We start from the raw sequence: 19,186 nt of genomic DNA, 5'->3' as shown, positions 1-19,186 counted from the left end.
ACGGACCCTGTGTGTGCCGTCATTCCCAGGCTGGAGGCTGTGTGGGGAAGAGGAACACGGGAGTGGGCGAGCAGGGATGGCCCCAGACACCTGCACCTGCCACGAGCCTCACTCACGGAAGAAGCACCCGCCACGGGCCTCACTCACACAAGGACTCACCACGGGCCTCACTCACGCAAGGACTCGCCACGGGCCTCACTCACGGAAGAAGCACCCGCCACGGGCCTCACTCACGGAAGAAGCACCCGCCACGGGCCTCACTCACGCAAGGACTCACCACGGGCCTCACTCACGCAAGGACTCGCCACGGGCCTCACTCACGGAAGAAGCACCCGCCACGGGCCTCACTCACACAAGGACTCACCACGGGCCTCACTCACGCAAGGACTCACCACGGGCCTCACTCACTCAAGGAGGACCCGCCGAGTGTTTCCTGGGGGAATTGGGGTTGAGTTATGACTGCAAGAAGTCAGCCATGCTCCAAGCATACCAGAATGCCATGGCCAAATTCATTCAACAGATACTCAGTGAGCTCACTTTGGAGAGGATAATGAGGACTTTTCCCAACAAATGGTCATTTCTCACTATTTTAAAGTAGTCCTTTTAATCAAAGACATAGACCTCGTCGTCATATAGTTGGGCCCCCTCGCAACTGACAGATGAGAAGAGGAAAGCTAATGGAAGCAGAGGAAGTTTCTGAAGGGGACGTGGTCTGAGTGCCAGATTTGGGGCTGCGGGTCAGGTCTGATGCCCTGTGAGTGAGTCCCAACCAGGCACAGAGGTGCTCACAGCGGCTCCTGCCTGCGCAGACCTCTCCTGTCCTCCTTCAGGTCTGTGAGGCCCTCAGATAACTTGCTCTTATTTGAGTATCTTGAATGATCAGTAATGTTTTGTCCTATGAGCATGAATTTGATTTTTGGAAAAAGTTAATTGGAACAAAATCTGGTAAATAAAATAGATCAGCACGCTTTGCAAAAGGTGATTAGTGGAAAACGGGTTAAAACCACATGAAAACTGATTTCCTTGTAAGACTCATAAGAAGACATTCTAAAATATTTTGAGCAGAGACTGCATCATTAAAATAAATGTCAGCTTTATAGCCAGGGGTTTCAGACAATGGCCAGTGAGATTTATGTTTTGGATATTTGTTTTGAAAAAGCCATTATCTTTAAGAAAATATGTAGTCAGTGATTTACTAAGTTGCATATTTTAATATCATAGTATAATTTACCAAGTTGCATAGTTTTAATATCATAAAACTCCATATATAGTTTGATTTTGTAAATATTGGAGCTCACTAGCGTTTTCTTATTAGTCTTCCATTCAGATTTTGAATAAAAGTCATTAAAAAACAGAAGTGGCTATAGGTGCTGGGATCTAGCAACTGAGCGTCTGTTTCCCAAGCTCCTGAAAGACTTCTTTCTGAGAATACAAAACAAATTATATATTTTTAGAAGCAGGCGTCTTTAAGCAACAGGAGCTGCTCACCCTGGGGAGCTTCGGCACAGGCTCCCCATCAGCGCCCTCTTCTGAGTGCCTTCCGTATCCAAGGGCCACCTGAACGGTGACATGCTGCTGGCACTTTGATGGCCAACACAGCCTCTGCCTTTTGTAATGTGCCATGCGGTTATAGGGCCTGCAGTATCTAGATGATGCATTTAATGTAAGATTTCAAGTTTTGCTGGAATAGCTGGGACAGGCACGGGTCAGTGGGAAGGTGCACAGAGTACAGGACGACCTGAGCCGGGGGAGGCCCGGAGGCAGTGAGTCCTCCTGCAGGTGGGGCAGCAGTGCAGCCTGCAAGACCAGTTCCTTTTCCTGACACTCCTTAACAGTGTGACCTGGGACATGTTCCTTGGCCTGACCAAGTGTCAATTTAACAGTGGAATTATAGGTTACAGGAGAACAATGTTCCTCACAGCAAGGCAAGCACTTAATGCGTGCCTGCCAGGTAGATGGACGGTGGATGGGTGGACGTGTGGATGGGTGCGTGGGTACATGGAATGGATGCGGACGGAGCAGCTGTAACACATGATCTCCAACACTGGGCTGTGGGTGAAGGTTACCCAATAGGAGGGTCACTAAGAAGACCCTTGTGCAGAGGCAAGACAGAGCTTGAGGTCCCAGAAAGCAGTCTGTGTCTCCTTCATAATTAAGTGACTTTTCCCAAAGCCAGCAAGTGATCATGACAGTTCAGACATGAGGGATCCGGCATGCTTTCATGACGCGCTGTTCCCAGTGTTTTCTGCCCTCATTATTCTTGTTAAAAGATCTTTTTCCCTCTCCCAAGAATTGCCTCTAATTAGACCCACCTCTCCAACGGATCACTGATGTCTAATTGGGGTTGCAGAAATATTTCTTATAGTTTAGTCTATCTTGGTAAAAAAATTCAGATCTGCACTCATGGCCTTTCCAATTTTGAGTGTGGAAAACTGAGGTCAGATCTGCATTTTGGGGTTTAAGACACAGTTTTTCTCTAGAAACAGAGCTTAGATTTTTGTGTAGCAAAGGAGGAGTGAAAAAACCCTTTTAGTTCTATTGTTCCTACAAATAGAATCCTTTTAGAAATAAACTAAAAATAAGTTTAAAACAGCACATCCTGTCACCTAATGGGGACAGCCGATGCCCTGTGTACATTTTCTAACACAGGAAGGCTCTACTCTTCCAGGAGGCCACAGTGCAGACTCTCATGGGGGTCAGCTCTGTGCACCTCAGACTCCGTCTCCCCAGGGGATGGTGCCCTCCATGGTCTGTGGGAGCCTGCAGCCCGCTGGGGCTCTGTGTCCCATTCAAGCTGGGTGTGCAGAGCCTCCCTCAGGGCCAAGGGCCCACCTGCTGTGTGACCCTGGCAGGACCCACCTCCACCCTTTCTCTGGCCCCTGGTGCTACCAGCTCCTGCCATCTGGAAACAGGAGCCCCGGCAGCCAGGTATCCCACCACAAGAGCCTGGGTGTCCCGCCACAAGAGTCTGGGTGTCCCGCCACAAGAGCCCAGCCCTCCCAAGATCCTCTTCCTTTTCTTTTTCTTCTGTATCCTGAAGGTGGCGCTGGGCCTCAGGGACTGCAGCGGATTTCATTTCCGTTGCCTCCATCAGACCATAGTGCTCCAGAAGGCAGCGTCAGTGTTCGCCCCACGTAAAGATCGCTCAGAGCTCTTCTGAATGTTCCAGGGTGCTGTTTTTTGAGTCATAGTAAAGATGAAGAAAAACATGTTTAAGATGCCTGCCACGTGCTAGGCACCGTCTGGACATTTGATCTGTATTATCTCCTTTAATCCTTATAACCCTGCAGGGTGGGTCCTTTAATATCGTCATGTGCGTGAGTTATAGGAGCTGGAGCCAAGCCTCAAAGAGACTAAGTAACCTGCCGATGATGGCTTACTTGGAAGCAGAGCTGGGATTCAAGCTCGGGGTATTCACGTTCAAAGCTGGGACTGGAATTCCCAACCAGAGATAGGGAAGCCAAGTTTCCACAGGTGTCATTGGCATTCTCAAATGAGCATTAGAGGTATAGCAGTTAGGATGTATTTGGCTGCAGGACACAGGGAATGACTTAAACAATGAGGAATCTTTATTATCTGCTATAACAAGAAGCTTGGAAATAAAGCGATTCAGTGTTTCCACAGCATCAAGGCCTCAGCTGCTTTGCATCTTTCCACTCTGCCATATCCACATGTGACTGCTTTCTGCCTTCATGACTGCAAGGCAGCTGCAGCAGTCCCAGCCATCACATGCAGACTCCCACAGTTCCAGTGCAGAGAAAGCAGATTTCTCTGCATCTCTGTTTGTAAGGAAGGCCTTTCTTAGAGGTGCCTCTGTCCAGTTGTCAGACACAGTGGCAAGTCATGTCTAAATTAGTCATTGGTGAGAACAGTTTCCTCCTGCTCGGCTCAGAGCAGTGTGAGTCCCTGAGGATGGGATGGGAACGGGCTCAGGGTGGGGTGGTCATGGCTGTTTTGTAAGCCAGCCCCTCCCGCCTGCCATGCAGCCCAGGGTGCACAACCTGTGACACGCCTGCACCAGGTGCTTCATGCATCCTGCGCCCTAGACACCACGGCCTTGCTGTTTCTTCACCCTGCTGTTCTCTGTCCAGTGTGAGAGGGTGCTGCATGCTTCCCTCTGCTGGCCCTCCATTTTCCTTGGTATTGGTCAGCGTGCATGTGGTAGGGTCTGCTGTGAGCGTGGCCTGCAAGTAGTAGGGTCTGCTGTGAGCACGGCCTATGTGTAGTAGGGTCTGCAGTAAGTGCGGCCTACACATAGTAGGGTCTGCTGTGAGCACAGCCTACATGTAGTAGGGTCTACAGTAAGTGCAGCCTACACGTAGTAGGGTCTGCTGTGAGCACGGCCTACATGTAGTAGGGTCTACAGTAAATGCGGCCTACACGTAGTAGGGTCTGCTGTGAGCACGGCCTGCGTGTAGTAGGGTCTGCTGTGAGCTCAGTGCTATGTTCTCTGTGGTTTTCCTGTCCTCCAAATCAAGCCACCCTTGTCAGCTCTGTGGCTCTTGATGGCAGGAAGTACAGCTTTTTGTCTCTCCAAATCTTCCACTGAGACTCTTCTTAGATATGCCCCACATGAACTGCTAAAGACGATGCCAGGCGCATCGTTTTGCTCGTTAAGAGGTGTATTCTTTTGTTCACATCCTGGCATTAGTAACATCTCCCTTGAAAGTTTTGTGGGCGCCTTTAATCATTCCTTTTGGACCGGGAAGCACTGAATATTCTTCTTTAATGCTGGAAAACAGATTACCGCATGCATCGCACCCTGTGGAGTTCTTGCTGAGTTCTGTCACCGTGTCCCCAGGAAACCAAAAAATGTGATTGATTAACCTTACAACTTACACTGTACCGTCTGCCCTGAGTAGACCCTCAGAAATTGATGGCAAAATATCTTTCAGGCTTCTATTAAAATTTACCTTCCAGACTTCTCTGCATCTGTGAGCGTGAAGTTTTCAGGGCCTGGGAGTACAGGCGTTAGCATTGATCAATGGAGTGGAGTCAGGTGACAGATCCTGTTTCTGCCTCCAGCTGGCTGTGGCCACAGGCAGCTCACCCACTCTCCCTGGGTTCTAGTTTTCCCAGCTGTGGAGTAAGCGGGGCCAGAGCCCGCCTCTGAGCTGCTGAGATCCATCAGGGTCTCCCCTTATCTGGGGGCATCTCCCCCTCACCTCTGGTCAGTGCCTCGTGTTAGTCTGTTGCTGGAACAGATGACCTCGAAGTGCTCAGCACGGCCCACGTGTGTGACCTCAGCTTCTGTGGGGATAACCTGGAATCCAAGCACACTTCAGCTGGGTCCTCTGCTTGAAGCCTCCCTCGCATGAGGCTGTGGTCTCAGGGTCAGTGGGGGCTGGGCTTGCTGCTGGTTGGATGTGGCTTCTTCTGGGCCGCCGGACTGAGGGCCTGGATTCCTCCAGCTGTTGGCCAGAGGCCACCCTCAGCTCCTGGCTGTGTGGCCCCGCAGTGTGGAGCTTGCCTCATCCCAGCCAGCAAGATGAAGCCCAGATCTTTTCTCATCTAATCCGCCGAGGGACCCCGCCCTGCTGTGCTGGTTAGAGGCCAGCCGCTCTGGGGCGGGGACTCCATAGGCCACCAAGTCCGAGGGCCATCCCAGATGCTGCTGACCATGGGCCCCTTCTGCCTCCAGCCTCCCTGGTTTTCAGCCTCCTCATGTCACAGCTTCACCTCTGCCAGCTCTGCTTTTTTTATCTACCCTCCAGCTGGAGGAGGCGCCCTGACTGCAGGCTCTCCTGCCCGACTCAGTGCTGTGCTGTCCCGGCCTCCTGGCCTGGTCTGTTTTGTCGCTGACTACTGGCACGTGGTTCCCCTTCAATCAGGTGTATTTACGTTACCTATCTCCCTGCCTTGGTGAGGCTTTTGTTTTTGCCAGGAATGGCTCACTCCTGTGTTTCACTGATTTAGGTTCTGTTCAGTCTGTAAAGCCCATCGCAGTTCCTAAGCCTCATGAAAGCTTTCCCTCGTTACTCTAACCTGGATGAGTTCTACTTTATTTGAAATCTCTCTCAACGTACGTTATTATCATTTACCCTGGCTTTGTCACTTGTTAGCTAGCTTTTAAAACATTGTACAATTATGTAATTGCTCCAAGCCTCAGTTTTCTCATCTGTCAAATGGGGATGTTAACATCTACATCATGTGACTTGTGATAATTTCACTAGGAAATGAACATAAATGCTCAGCACAGGGCCTGGCATTGAGTAACTGATAACGAGTTGTATTTGTTGAGTGATTTCTTTTCGTTGCACACATTTACCTCTGCAGCCAGACACCGAGTGTGAGGAGAACAAAAACCATGTCTGCCGTCATGGCGCTCGGCACAGGTGAGGAGCTTGCTCAATAAATACTTGTTGATCAGTTGCAAGGCTAATTGGTAGTTGGTTGATGGCTTAATTAATTAACTTACTCTTTCAAAAATCTAGACGAGTCCGTAAGCTGAAGGCTAGGATGTGTTTTATCCCGTGGGTTTTGGACGCAAGCGGTGCTCCATTTTGCTGACTGAACTTCTGCAAGGAGCACTTACGGAGTTAGAAGTTGAAGTGCAAGAGCTTGGGATGGCAGAAAAGCTCTGCTGGGGGCTCAGCTTGCTTTGCTCGGCTCAAGATTTCTGGCCTTCCCCTTCTGGAATGGCCCTATGGTGTTTCGCACACACGAGTCATCAAGAACTTGTCCAGGTCACTCTGCCGAATTTGCATTACCTTCTAAAGATGTGGCCTTGCGTTTCTGTCTTCTAAAGAGTTTCATAATGAACCAATATAGTTAGTAGAAAGTTAACTGGAACACAGTATCGATTAGTTAGAAACAATATCCAACCTTTTCATTATATCTGCTAGTTGGTCTTTTTTACTGTATTCATTGTCATCAGTGGATAATCATTAACCTGATAAGTAGGTCTTCAGAAAACTAAAATAGTACCTGTAAAAAATTTCACTTGACTTTTTTTTGTTTACCTAAAGGGAATACTACAAAAGTATTTCTTCATTCATATTGTCCCTGTGGAAGTTAAGACATTGAACCTAGGCCGGGCGTGGTAGCTCACGCTTGTAATCCCAGCACTTTGGGAGGCCGAGGCAGGCGGATCACGAGGTCAGGAGATCGAGACCATCCTGGCTAACACGGTGAAACCCCGTCTCTACTAAAATACAAAAAATTAGCTGGGTGTGGTGGCGGGCGCCTGTAGTCCCAGCTACTTGGGAAGCTGAGGCAGGAGAGTGGCGTGAACCCGGGAGACGGTGCTTGCAGTGAGCCGAGATCGCACCACTGCACTCCAGCCTGGGTGGCAGAGTGAGACTCCGTCTCAAAAAATACATAAATAAATAATAAAAAATAAAATAAAATAAAATAAAAAGACATTGAACCTAACTAACTGTAAGGTGCCAAAGTTGAAGCCAAAAATTAGCTCACCCTGTGTTTCTGAAATAATGTGCACACTCGAGTCATCGCTAGTTTTTGACATAATGTTGCTACCAGTTCTTCTCTTTAGGAAACTGTATTCCATCATTGCTGTTGGCAACGTTTATTTTGACGTACTCCCCAGTTGGCTTTTACTAAAGGTTTTCTTGTGGCTTAGCGTTTAGGGTCGTGAATTTTCCAGCTCTGTTTTCTTCCTCGGTAGCTTTGTGAGGGGGACCCTCTCCTTGGCTCCTGTGTGTCACCCCGCACACTACATGGTTCCTTGGAGCTTGCTGTGGGAGCTACGCCCTCCCTCCCTGCAGTGTCTGTGCCCCCAATCTGTGTCTGGGTCCATGCTGAGCGTTCCTGGGAGCTCGCCTCCCGCGCCAGCTGGAAAAGCTGCATCCTTGCAGCAAAGGTAATTAGAAGGAAGAAATGCTGTAAAATCTGATAGAGTGAAATAGGAAGGTGGGAGGCACCTCTGACTTTATGCGCAGAGCACTCCCCTCTTTTGTTAACATACCCCCGTCCGCCATGGTTGATTGTTCCTGGCGAGTGCCTGGCCCGGCTGTGCCAGTCTACCTCCTTCTCCAGGAATTTGGGGTGAGGTCTAAGGGTTGGCTCATCTTTGGGTGCCTGGTCAGGGGGATGTCAGGCCCTGGTGTTCCCGGCGCCTTTGCCTCCCGCCCTGTGGACATGTGGGAGCCAGGCCGGAGTGAGAGAACGAGAAACGGAGCAGGTGTGGAGAGAGGGGCCCGGCTCAGGGTGGGAGCATGTTCCTGGGGCTTGGCAGCCCCAAAGCCCAACGTAGTTCCCACCTCTTGGTCCCGAGACACTCCAGGCTCCTCAGGTTCAGTTTCCCTTTGCTGGCGCTAGTTCGAGTCCGGCGTCTGAGCTGCTGCACATGCTGCCATCACCGTGCGGAGTGCACGGGCCCTGGCCCACCTCCCTGCCCATAGCCTGAGACCTGCCCAGCCTTTCTGGTTCGGTCACTCTGTCCTGCTGACAGCTGGCCTGGACCCTGGCTGTCCTCACCAAGTTCAGTGCTTGGTTCCAGCCCTGTCCCCACCGTTCTGCCTGGCACTGTGCCGGCTGCCTTGGTGAGCCGACCAGACTCACCACGGACGCCTTGGCCTGGTGTTCATGACTCAAGCTTAACCCCACCGTGCTCACACGTGCTTGCGCGTTCTGGTGTCTGCCCCTGCCACCCTCCCTGCCCTGCCCCCCTGTCCACCTTTCAGTTCTGCACAGGCTTCCCGAGGCCCCACATGTGGCGGCTGCTCCAGCCTCCTCTGCGTGTTCCTGGCGTTTTCTTGCTTGGTCCGTGTGTGGGACGCATGCCTGCCAAGTGTCCCCACACAGCAGGAATGCAATTAACATTTCCTGCATGGAACAGAAATAGCCCTTCAGCTTACTGTGGAGAGAGAATCAGTAAGTCACCCTTGGCACATACGACAGTAGAGCAGATAGTTTACCAGGGATATTGTAAGACAAAAGCCCCGAGCTTTTCCTAAGGAGACATCCTTTGACTTCTTGAAAGTCACTTGATTGTGGGGATGAAAGTGGTGGGCCAGGGTGGACAGGGATCTGGGCACAGGGGAGCTGGGCTGGGGGCACGAAGGAGGCTCTCCATAAACAAAAGAAAGAGCCCATCGGTAGCCATCCACTTGGGGCTGGGAGGGAGCGGACAGGTCCACTCCTCAGCGACACCCAGCCTGCCGGTGCCCCTGTCCAAGCAATTCCTAGAGAGCTCCTCTGACCATCACCATGGCTATTCTTCTCCTGGCTCTCAGTGAGGCCTCAGGTGCCACCCCAGCCCTAACACTCTTGCCTGTATCCAGATGTGGACACATACCCCCCCATGCCTACCCAGATGCAGACACACCCCCCATGCCTACCCAGATGCAGACACACCCATGTCACCTCTGCCCAGATGCAGACACACCCCTGTCACCTCTACCCAGATGTGGACACACCCCCCATGCGTGCCCAGATGCAGACACAGCCCTGTCACCTCTGCCCAGATGTGGACACAGCCCTGTCACCTCTGCCCAGATGTGGACACAGCCCTGTCACCTCTGCCCAGATGTGGACACACCCCCCCATGCGTGCCCAGATGCAGACACACCCCTGTCACCTCTGCCCAGATGTGGACACAGCCCTGTCACCTCTACCCAGATGTGGACACACCCCCCATGCGTGCCCAGATGCAGACACACCCCTGTCACCTCTGCCCAGATGTGGACACAGCCCTGTCACCTCTGCCCAGATGTGGACACAGCCCTGTCACCTCTGCCCAGATGTGGACACGCCCCCCATAGCTGCTCAGATGCAGACACAGCCTCCTCACTTCTGCCCAGATATGGAGTCATGAGTACCCCGTTCCCGCAATGGGTCTCTTGTGTCCCCACCTTCTCTTGACCTCTTCTCACCACCACAAGGTGTTGTAGGAAGTCAGGGACCCCGAACAGAGGGACCTGCTGAAGCTGTGACAGAAGAACATAAATTGTGAAGATTTCATGGACATTTATCACTTCCCCAATCAATACTTGTATAATTTCCTATGCCTGTCTTCAATCTCTTAATCCCATCATCTTCATAAGCCAAGGATGTATGTCGCCTCAGGACCCTGTGATGATTGCATTAACTGCACAGATTGTTCGTAAAGCATGTGTATTTGAACAATATGAAATCTGGGCACCTTAAGAACAGGATAACAGCGATTTTCAGGGAACAAGGGAGATAACCTTAAAGTCTGGCTGCCTGGGAGCTGGATGGAACACAGCCATATTTCTCTTATTACCAAAACAGATACGATAAATATCGCTGAATTCTTTCCCCAGTAAGGAATGTTAATAATTAATATTATGCATTCTTTTCCCTGCCTTTAACAGTCATCCTGTGCATTGAAATTCAAACCCCAAATTGAAATAACGATGCAGCCAACATGCTCAGCCGTTGTACATGAAATCCTAGGCGAGCAGAGAAACGAGCTGGGGATCTTCTCGCAGGCTCACAACTGGGCCCCACCCTCTTTTAGGCAGGAGGAGGTTTTATCCCTAACACCAGCCCCAGAGGGCCTTGCTGAGGCCTTCGTGGTCAGCTCACTGACTTGGGGCGGTCTGATTAAATGCCAGGCGAAGGTCGTGTGGGCCTCGAGACGGAGGGAGGGAAGAGGGCGTGCACTGGAGACAGCATCTGACCGAGTGAATGTGTTTGTCCCTTGGTTATTCCAGAACCGGTCAGGTGGACCTGACTTGTTTTGTCCCTTTCTTTGGGGAAAGCCAGATGTTTGAGTTATTTTGTATTGTTTTCCTTCAAGTTCGAGTTGATTATCTCTAGTCACATACTTGCAAGCAAATGCTCTTTAATAGAGGCCTATTAATATGCTTTCTATTTTTTGCTGTGCTCAGTTTTATAGATTTCTCCAAGTAAGGTTCATTTTTGCCATTTAAGGAAAGGGAACAAAGACAGAGCTTCCTAATTATTCTCAGTAATTATTTTCAATGATATCCTTGAGTTTAGGATATTCTCTCGCGTTTTCTGAACAGACTTCACATTCTTCTTCTTCTTTTCTTCTTCCTTTGGAAAACATCATGACACTCCCAGCTGGCCAGCTCAGCATCCCTGGAAGGGAAGGGACAACTGAAGTTCACCTCAGGACGGTGGAGCCCGCATCATAACTGCACCCAGGTGGCCACAGCGAATGACACCACCCTGCGTGGCTGGGACACCCGGAGCATGAGGTCAGTGAGCCCAACCGGTGCAGCCCCGCTTCCTTTCCTCCCTCACCGGGCAGAACCGGGACGATGGTGGAGCTGATCGTGAGCCAGATGCATTTGGGGGCGCATGGTTTGTTTGTCTTCATCTGGTTTTTGTAGGAAATCATAAATCTTCATCTTGTTTCTTCACCCCAAATTAAGCTAGCACATCCACTGCCGTGGAACCAGTGCACCTCGGTGGCTGTTTAATGTTCCATATTGATATCTCTGCATTAGCAGCAGTTTATGATGAAAACTAGGAATTGGGGCTTTTGTAACACTGAGCGAGATGGGGACCACAGGGTGCCTGTCTCTGATGAGCTGCTGCAGGCTGACAGCTGCAGTCCCCAGGTTAAGCCTCTCCTGGGGTCGTCCTTGACCATAGCTGTGCCTTCAGGGGACACACCTATAGGGCAATCATATTTTGTCACTTAAGTAATTATACACAACAGCCAGCAGCTCTAATGGAACAAATAAGAGCGAGTTTTCCGTTCCAGTTGTGATTTTGATAGGCAAAGGAGTGATGGTAGCACGTCTGTTGCCATGGCAACGGAAGCCCACACAAGCTTTTTTAAGATACAGTTTATCCCCTCAGCACACCATAATTTATCACCGAGCTGAAAAGACGGATGTCATGCAATAACTCGTGTTGATTCCAGGGTGGGGGCACGACTTTCGGTTTCGTTCCGAGGCCCCTCTGAAAACTCAGGGGCTAATAAAGAATCAATCGCCACTTCCTCCCTTGTGCACATCCATGCAGAGGGCTTGTTTGGTTTCCTGATCAGAAGCTGGAAACCACAGACTCAGCCCGTGATGAACGTCCTGCTGAAATCCATTTCTCCATGTCCTGTGGTCATATGTCCTTTGTCTGCATGGTTCTTTGAAGAATGTGAAGAATTTCAGTATCTGAAAACAAGAAACTCAAAGACTGATGTTACAGACCAAACAAATAAGCAAACAAAAAGATGCCGGTGCTTTGATGGGCAACATCTGGCAGTGGCCTCGTTTTGCCCGTGTTGTGTCTGTGGTGAGGATGTGCCAGCGCAGCACAGAGGGTCCTGGCACCTTCTCATTGACTGTCATTTCTCCCTTTGCAAACAGCTTTGGTTTGCATGGAGCCAGGATGCCTTTGGTGCTTTTTTAGGTGGTATGATGCTTTTGTGTCACAGTTACTGGCAATGGAGCATGCAGTAACCTTTAGTTAATACGTCGTGCATGTGCGACTGTCCATCCAGTTCCCTGGGAATCTGCTGTTTTTAATTTTCTACCTTTGCCTGTTTCCCTTGAAAGATTTAAAGGTTAAGGTATTATATTTTAGGGAAGAAATATTAAGATATTGAAAAGGTGCAGGATATAAAAACCAGAAGATTTGAAAGTGGTTTAGGGCCGGGAGTTCTAATGTGAGAGAAAAAGATGAAAGGAACTGAGTTCATCTACCTTGGAGAGCAGAGAACAATGATGGTCTTCAGATAAGTGAAGCAAATTACAAGGCACAGAAGTTTCCCATTGCTCATCAGCCCCATTGAGGCCTGCGGTGAGGAAGGTAAATGATGCAGGAGTGATTTCAGTCCTGCGCACGGCAGTGCTGGGGAGGCCGTGCAGGCAGGTAGGAGCCGCCGGGCAGCGCCAGGCCATGGGTTCTGTGCTCTCCCGAGTGCAACCTTTTGTTCCAAGCCACTGTCCAGCCTCACTGGATGACCTGCCCTCTGGGATTCGTGACATCAGGGTCCATAGGCAGGATATTATGACTTCAGACCCTGTGAGGAGCAGCCAAGGACCATAGGAGCCAGGGCAAAGTGAGGTGTGTGAGTGCGTGTGTGCATGTCTGCCCTCTCATGCATGGATGTGTGCATGTGTGTGTACATACATGTGTGGGCGTGCACACAGATGCATGCGTGAGAGAACGCATGCACTGTGAACAGCCGTGTGACTCATTTCAAACAGTCCCCTTCTCCCACCCTGGAGCGAGTGGGTTGCACTGGCCCCCAGCAGTGCTGGACCTGGAGCTGGTGTGGACGGTGCAATGGCGAGCCCAGCTGGCATGGTCCTTCCTGCTTTCATGGCCTTCCCCACTGCTCCTTCCTTTCTTTCTCTCTCTCTCTCTCTCTCTATATATAGTTCTATATATAGATAGATATTTTGTGTTGTATGTGTATGTATGTGTATATATATAAAATTTCCCAACACTATATTCTACCTTAATTCCCTGTCTTTTTCTTTTCCTTCTTCACTGTGTCCTTCCAGAAATGTGTCAGACATCCTATCCAAATGTCTGGCTCAGTGTCCCCGTGGCTGTTGCAGCCCCTCTGGCATGCTTTCATTCTCAAGATACCAAGTCACATTTTTGACGGCTGCAAAGCAAAATTCCTTCCACGGCTCACCCGGAGGGTCACAGATACGCTCCTGGAGAGATGAGCGTGGTGTGACCACACAGGGTTGCTGGGATGGAGGCGCTGGCGCCAGTCTCATCCTGCAGGGCAGGAACGCCGAGGGGACAAGAGCACCCTGGGCCGGGGGATTAGACAGGGTCCCGGGAAACCAGTGTGTGCCTGCAGCACTCAGTGGCTTTTCATAATCCATTTACTATTTTCCTTTGCTGTTCTTCCTTCTCCCTCAGCCAGATCTACTGCATAGAGAATGCCCACGGACAGCTGCTGCGGGACCTTGACTTTAATCCCAATAAGCAGTACTACTTGGCCAGCTGCGGAGACGACTGTAAGGTGAAGTTCTGGGACACCCGAAATGTCACTGAGCCCGTGAAGACCCTGGAGGAACACTCCCACTGGTAGGGCCGCTCCTGGCTGCTTCAGGGAGGAGGGGATTACGCAATTGATTTTGCTAATTACTTTACCATTGGGAAAGACACAAACCAGCTTAGTTTGTGCTGCTGTGAATCATTCAATCAACCCAGTTTTATTTTTCCTAAAGAAACACTAATTCCAAATCTGAATGTTTGTGATTTATGAACATAGGAAAAGAAGAAAAACATTAAATTCTGTTTTCTCTTGAAATAGTGCTGGTTCAAGTATTCAAAAATAAATGTGCACAGATGTTCGCGCAGCATTGTTTGCAATGCTGGAAACCTGGAAACCACCCAAATGTCCATCACTAGGGGACTGGTTAAGTAAATTAGGTGACATCCGTGCAGCAGAGATGATGCAGCTGTCAGGAGAACGTGGAGCATCTCTATGTGGCTGTGGGAAGATCTCTGAGGTCACTTATTCTCCCTGACATATTATTTGAATGTTTTTAATGTGCTGGGTACTTTTTGCTAAGTAAGTAAAAAGATCAAGTTGTACAATGGCATGTATAGCATGAATCCATTTTTATGCAAATAAGACGTGTGTGCACACATGGGTGTACACAAGTGTGAATGACACAGGTATGGGGAGGAAATGTCTGAAAGAGTAAGAGCCAAAATCTCATCAGGAATCCTCGCCCAGTCAAAGAGGGGCATTCACTCCCTATCGCCTGCATCTCTGTATCGTTTGAATTACTTATCTGAAACAGTATTGTTTTTGCAATCAGAAAGTTAAAACCCCGGATTGCTAGTGCACAGTTCTGATAAATTCAGTGACTTGCTGGAATTTCCTGTGGTCTGAGTGGCTGGGCCTCCCTGTGCCCCTGGCCATGCTGGGTGCACCTCCTAGCATCAAGGGCCCAGCACTATCTGCCACCTGGGCCCTGGAGCTTGTTTTGGCCTCAGCACGACTGGGAGGCAGAAGCTCCCAGGCTCTAGGACCTGTGCCAGAAAGAAAGCCGATCCCAGTAGCCAAAACCAAGGACAGCCCTTGTGCCCCGGGAGGCCGCCATGCCCTGGTCTCAGGATCCACAGTCACTGCCAACTGGGAAGATGCCGTGAGGCTTGTTTGATATTACAGGATATCGCTAATCCACGTGTTGCTTTTGGGGTAGTATTTTTTTTTTTTTCAAATTTAGAAAGCTTGTCTGAAACGTTGAGTGATAAGCCTCCTCCTCCTGCAGGTTTCAGCCAACATTTAGTCTTCGCTGTCTGTCTCTTGGGACTTGAGAGAAACCTAGAGTAAACCCAACCTCAGTGGCAAACTGCCTTGTGTCAGGCCCTGTGACTGGGGGTTGATTGCCTGGCAGTGCCTAACGTGAGCCCCAGCCTAGTGGGGCCCTCAGAGCCGGTGTGTGCGTTGTTGGTGTTGTCTGCGGGTGACCTGTCATTTCAGTAGCTGCCTTGCCCTTTGCAGGGTGTGGAACGTCCGCTACAACCACTCTCATGACCAGCTGGTCCTCACGGGCAGCAGTGACAGCAGAGTCATCCTTTCCAACATGGTGTCCATCTCGTCGGAGCCCTTCGGCCACTTGGTAGACGACGATGACATCAGTGACCAGGAGGACCACCGCTCCGAAGAGAAGTAAGGGCATACACTGCAGAGTGGCTCATGCCGTACCAGAGCCTCCTGTCCCCACAGCCATCTCCCGAGCCAGGCTGTGTACGTAGAAAGCTTCCAGGAGTGCGTCTGGGGGACACTCTCCTTCCCCACTGCAGCTGGGGGGACCCACAGTTCCAGGGGTGCCGTCACTAGCAGCCCAGGTGGGAGGCATTGCAGGTGGGTTAGGGTTAGGTGCGGTTTTAAAATAGATCTCTCTATATGTGTGTTTGTATTCTTATTGAATGCCATCTGTAAGATTTAAAAGACTGTCACTGGTCTTCAAACTTGAGCATGAATAACAATAGAACAAATATATCCCAATCCTCACAGCACTCCCTGTAAGAGATGCATCACAGTCAGTGTCTTCACTGGCGTGGATTCGAGCGTGTCGGGGTCAGGTTGTTGGCCATCATCAGCTTACGGGCCTTCCACTGGCTGGTAGCAGGGCAGAGACTCTAGGCCAAACTTCCCAGTCTCAAACCCAGTCCTACTTCACTTCTAGATACTCTACAAAATGTGGTCAACCATGATGTGTGTTTTCTAGTCACACCATCATGGTTCTGGATTTTCCCAAAGCTTTTTCCTATGCACTTACATTTCCGACCCTAGGTGAGAGGGGAGATCACTAAGAGCACCCTCTTCGTGCCCACCTCTGGTCAGTGGTGCAGTGCCAGGGCCCCTGTGTCCTTGAGCAGTCCACCTTCACAAGTGGTAGCTGCTTCCTGGGGGGTGACTAGGCGTGATTCAGATGCAATCACAGAGATTCTTGCCCCAGGTTCCAGAGGAAGGAGGTTCTGGAATAAAACCCTGTGAAGTTGGACAGAGCCCTTAGATACGATGGGGTCTGTCACTCTGTTCTGGGATCCTTTGCACTGTTTTTTGTCTGAATTCTTCCCCTACCCACCCTGAGCTTGGTCTAAAATTCCTCTGTGAGAAGACCTCTGTCTTCGGACCCTTTCTGCAGTGGCGATGGGCCCATCTGTTTGTCTCTTGACTCTATTGGCTTTGTTTTGTTTTTGAGACAGGGTCTCACTCCGTCACCCCAACTGGTGTGCAGTGGCACGATCATGGCTCACTGCAGCCTTGACCTCCTGGGCTCAGATGATCCTCTCACCTCAGCCTCCTAATTAGCTGGGACAACAGGCCCACGGCACTATGTCTGGCTAATTTTTTTGTTGAGACAGAGTTTTGCCGTTTTTCCCAAGCTGGTCTCAAACTCCTGAGCTCAAGTGATCTGCCCACTTCAGCCTCCCAAAGTGCTAGGATTACAGGCGTGAGCCAGACTCTGTTGTTTTTCTGTTCAATCCTTAGAAACTCAGTCCGCCGTAGAATAGTGTTTAAGGACATGCATGGTAGCGTCTTCCCAGTGGTGTCTCGGTGCCTGTGGGCCTGGCTTCCTTTACCATCCTCTCTGCCAGTGGCCCAGGGAGTCTGCACTTCCTCACCATGTCTTTCCCTGATAGGGGAGGAGCCTGATGGGCCCGTTGGTCGGAGACTGCTGGCATTGTCCTCCAGGTGGCGGTGTCATGGGAGCAAGATAGGAAGGGAGGTGATCGGGGCTACACAGACTTCTTAGCACATCCCTCAGTCCTGATGTCCTGCTGCATTGAGGAAACCATTATTCCCCCTGAGGATCCGCACCTGGCATTTGTCACACAACAGCAGTTGGCCACTGGCAGGTCCACTTTGTGGGAAGCTAACTTCCCAAAGACTGTGCAAGTTCTGGAGGGTCCGTCTTGCTGGGGGCGAAGCATTTTCCTACAAAGAAATGCAAAAGCAGTTAGAATGTGGTACACAAATTAAGTGGGAATTTTTTGTGAAAGGGGAAGGAAAGTGCCAAAGAAGGCTGTGTCCACCAGAACGTGGCTGCTGTGAGCCGGGCAGCGCCCCCTCCCCACACCCACGCAGTGTGCTGAGGAAGTGGTGCTTCTTGTGTGAGGGTCTCCTGGTCAGGGCTCCCAGTGAGGGTAACTCACAGTCAAGGGAGGCGACGTGGGAAAACACCCTGGGTGAGGCCAGGCGGGTCACACCCCTGCTGCTCTCACTGGGCCAGGGGCATCTTTCTCTTGGTGTCATGGGGGGATCCTCAGCCCAGCCCCACTCCCATCCTAGCAGGGCCCCTCGTGCGCCAGCCTCTGACTCCTACACAGCCAGGAGCTGGACCAGCTGTTTCTCAGGGTCCTTTCTGCTCAAGCAATAGGGGCTTTTACATCCTGCATTACCCAGACACGGTGACTGCTTCCCCCAGTCTTTCCCCTGAGCAAAGGAAGCCTTTGGAAGACCCCCGACAAAATATCACCCCAGGCACCCGGGGGCCAAGGACAGAAGAAACCAAGACACCCGTGCCGATGTCGCCGATTTCCATAAACCTTTTGACAAACGCCCACTCCTCACAGTGACAGTGAGGGTTTCTGGGCTTCTGCAGGAACTGCCTCACTGTCCTCATTGTGGAGCCTCGAATTCTTCCCATCCCACAGCAGAGAAAACTGGGGCCCCGGCACCTCCTGTGTCTCCCAACGGCAGCGCTCGCATCCTCCCTGCCCCTCTCCTGCCCGCCCCGCTGGAGCTGCCGCGCTCATGTCTGTCTCTGTTGTGTTGCAGGAGCAAGGAGCCCCTGCAGGACAACGTCATCGCCACCTATGAGGAGCACGAGGACAGCGTCTACGCCGTGGACTGGTCCTCGGCCGACCCGTGGCTGTTTGCCTCCCTGAGCTATGACGGGAGGCTGGTGATCAACAGGGTGCCCAGGGCCCTGAAGTACCACATCCTGCTGTGACTCCCAGGCCTGGGTTATCCAGGTCCCATTGGCTGGTTTCCCTCTTGGCAGATTCTCAAACGGTCACAGCTCTTTGGAGGTGACTCGTTTTCCAGGTGGATCCCTCTCCGGGAGAGCCGCTGTTCCCTTCCTGTAGCAGCAGCATTTATGAAGGGGGTGAATGGGGCTGTTGTCCACGGCACAGCTAATGCCCGAACCCAGCCCTTGTCGGCAGAGACAGAGCCCCACATTGTTATGTGAATAACGTTTTCTGTTTCAAGGGTGTTAGGAGTTTCACTTATTAAAAAAATGTCTGTTCCTGCAATAGTAACTCTTCCTTCTCTTGAGAGTAAGAAATGAAATAAAATAAATCTACGCTGCACAGGTGCTCGGCTCATTCTTTCAGGAGCTCTGCCTTGTGACCCCATCTCCTGGGTCTTTGTCCATTTTCTCTTTCCTGACCCAGGGAAAATGCAGATGGACAGATGTGTGCTCTCTACGCTGCCCAAGCCTGGAACTCCTGGGAGCCATGCTGGCTGAGGCGGTGGTGGGCACCTGGCTCGTGCCCTGGGCTGAGCTGGTGTGATGCATTTTCACTGCTGTAGACGCAGGCTCTGCCCGCCCTGGGCCTCCCCTGGTCTCTGCAGCCCATCCTGTGCTGTGTCCTGCCCACCTTGTGAGCCGGGCAGGGTCCCCTCCCCATGCGCACACACTGGTGGCCTTGGAGGTGCCGTCCTCCCTCACCTGGGAGCTTGGGGTTGGGCTCCCGCGTCTCAGTTGTCGGGAACCCCTGCTCACAGGCTCCTACACTCATCAGTGCCTCTCCTTAGGAATCCTCAAACACTGACCTCGCAGCCTCTGTT

General features: G+C 51.0%; 1 protein-coding gene across 2 annotated transcripts in view; it reads left to right on the top strand.

Annotated features, from left to right (window-relative positions):
- EIPR1 (EARP complex and GARP complex interacting protein 1) overlaps positions 1 to 18,705 on the top strand; it is a 174,698-nt gene extending 155,993 nt beyond the window's left edge. For both annotated transcript variants that reach the window (XM_030799727.1, XM_030799728.1), the window contains 4 exons: positions 11,014 to 11,150; positions 13,783 to 13,950; positions 15,383 to 15,550; positions 18,170 to 18,705. In XM_030799727.1, coding sequence (XP_030655587.1) covers positions 11,014 to 11,150; positions 13,783 to 13,950; positions 15,383 to 15,550; positions 18,170 to 18,344 — 648 coding nt within the window. In that variant the 3' untranslated portion in view covers positions 18,345 to 18,705. The remainder of the gene's footprint in view (positions 1 to 11,013; positions 11,151 to 13,782; positions 13,951 to 15,382; positions 15,551 to 18,169) is intronic.
- The last annotated feature ends 481 nt before the right edge of the window (positions 18,706 to 19,186 follow it).

Source organism: Nomascus leucogenys, chromosome 19 (genome assembly GCF_006542625.1).
Source record: "Nomascus leucogenys isolate Asia chromosome 19, Asia_NLE_v1, whole genome shotgun sequence".
Taxonomy (NCBI): Eukaryota; Metazoa; Chordata; class Mammalia; order Primates; family Hylobatidae; genus Nomascus; species Nomascus leucogenys.
The sequence above is the reverse complement of the archived record's forward strand: the minus strand, read 5'-3'. Positions and strand labels throughout refer to the sequence as shown.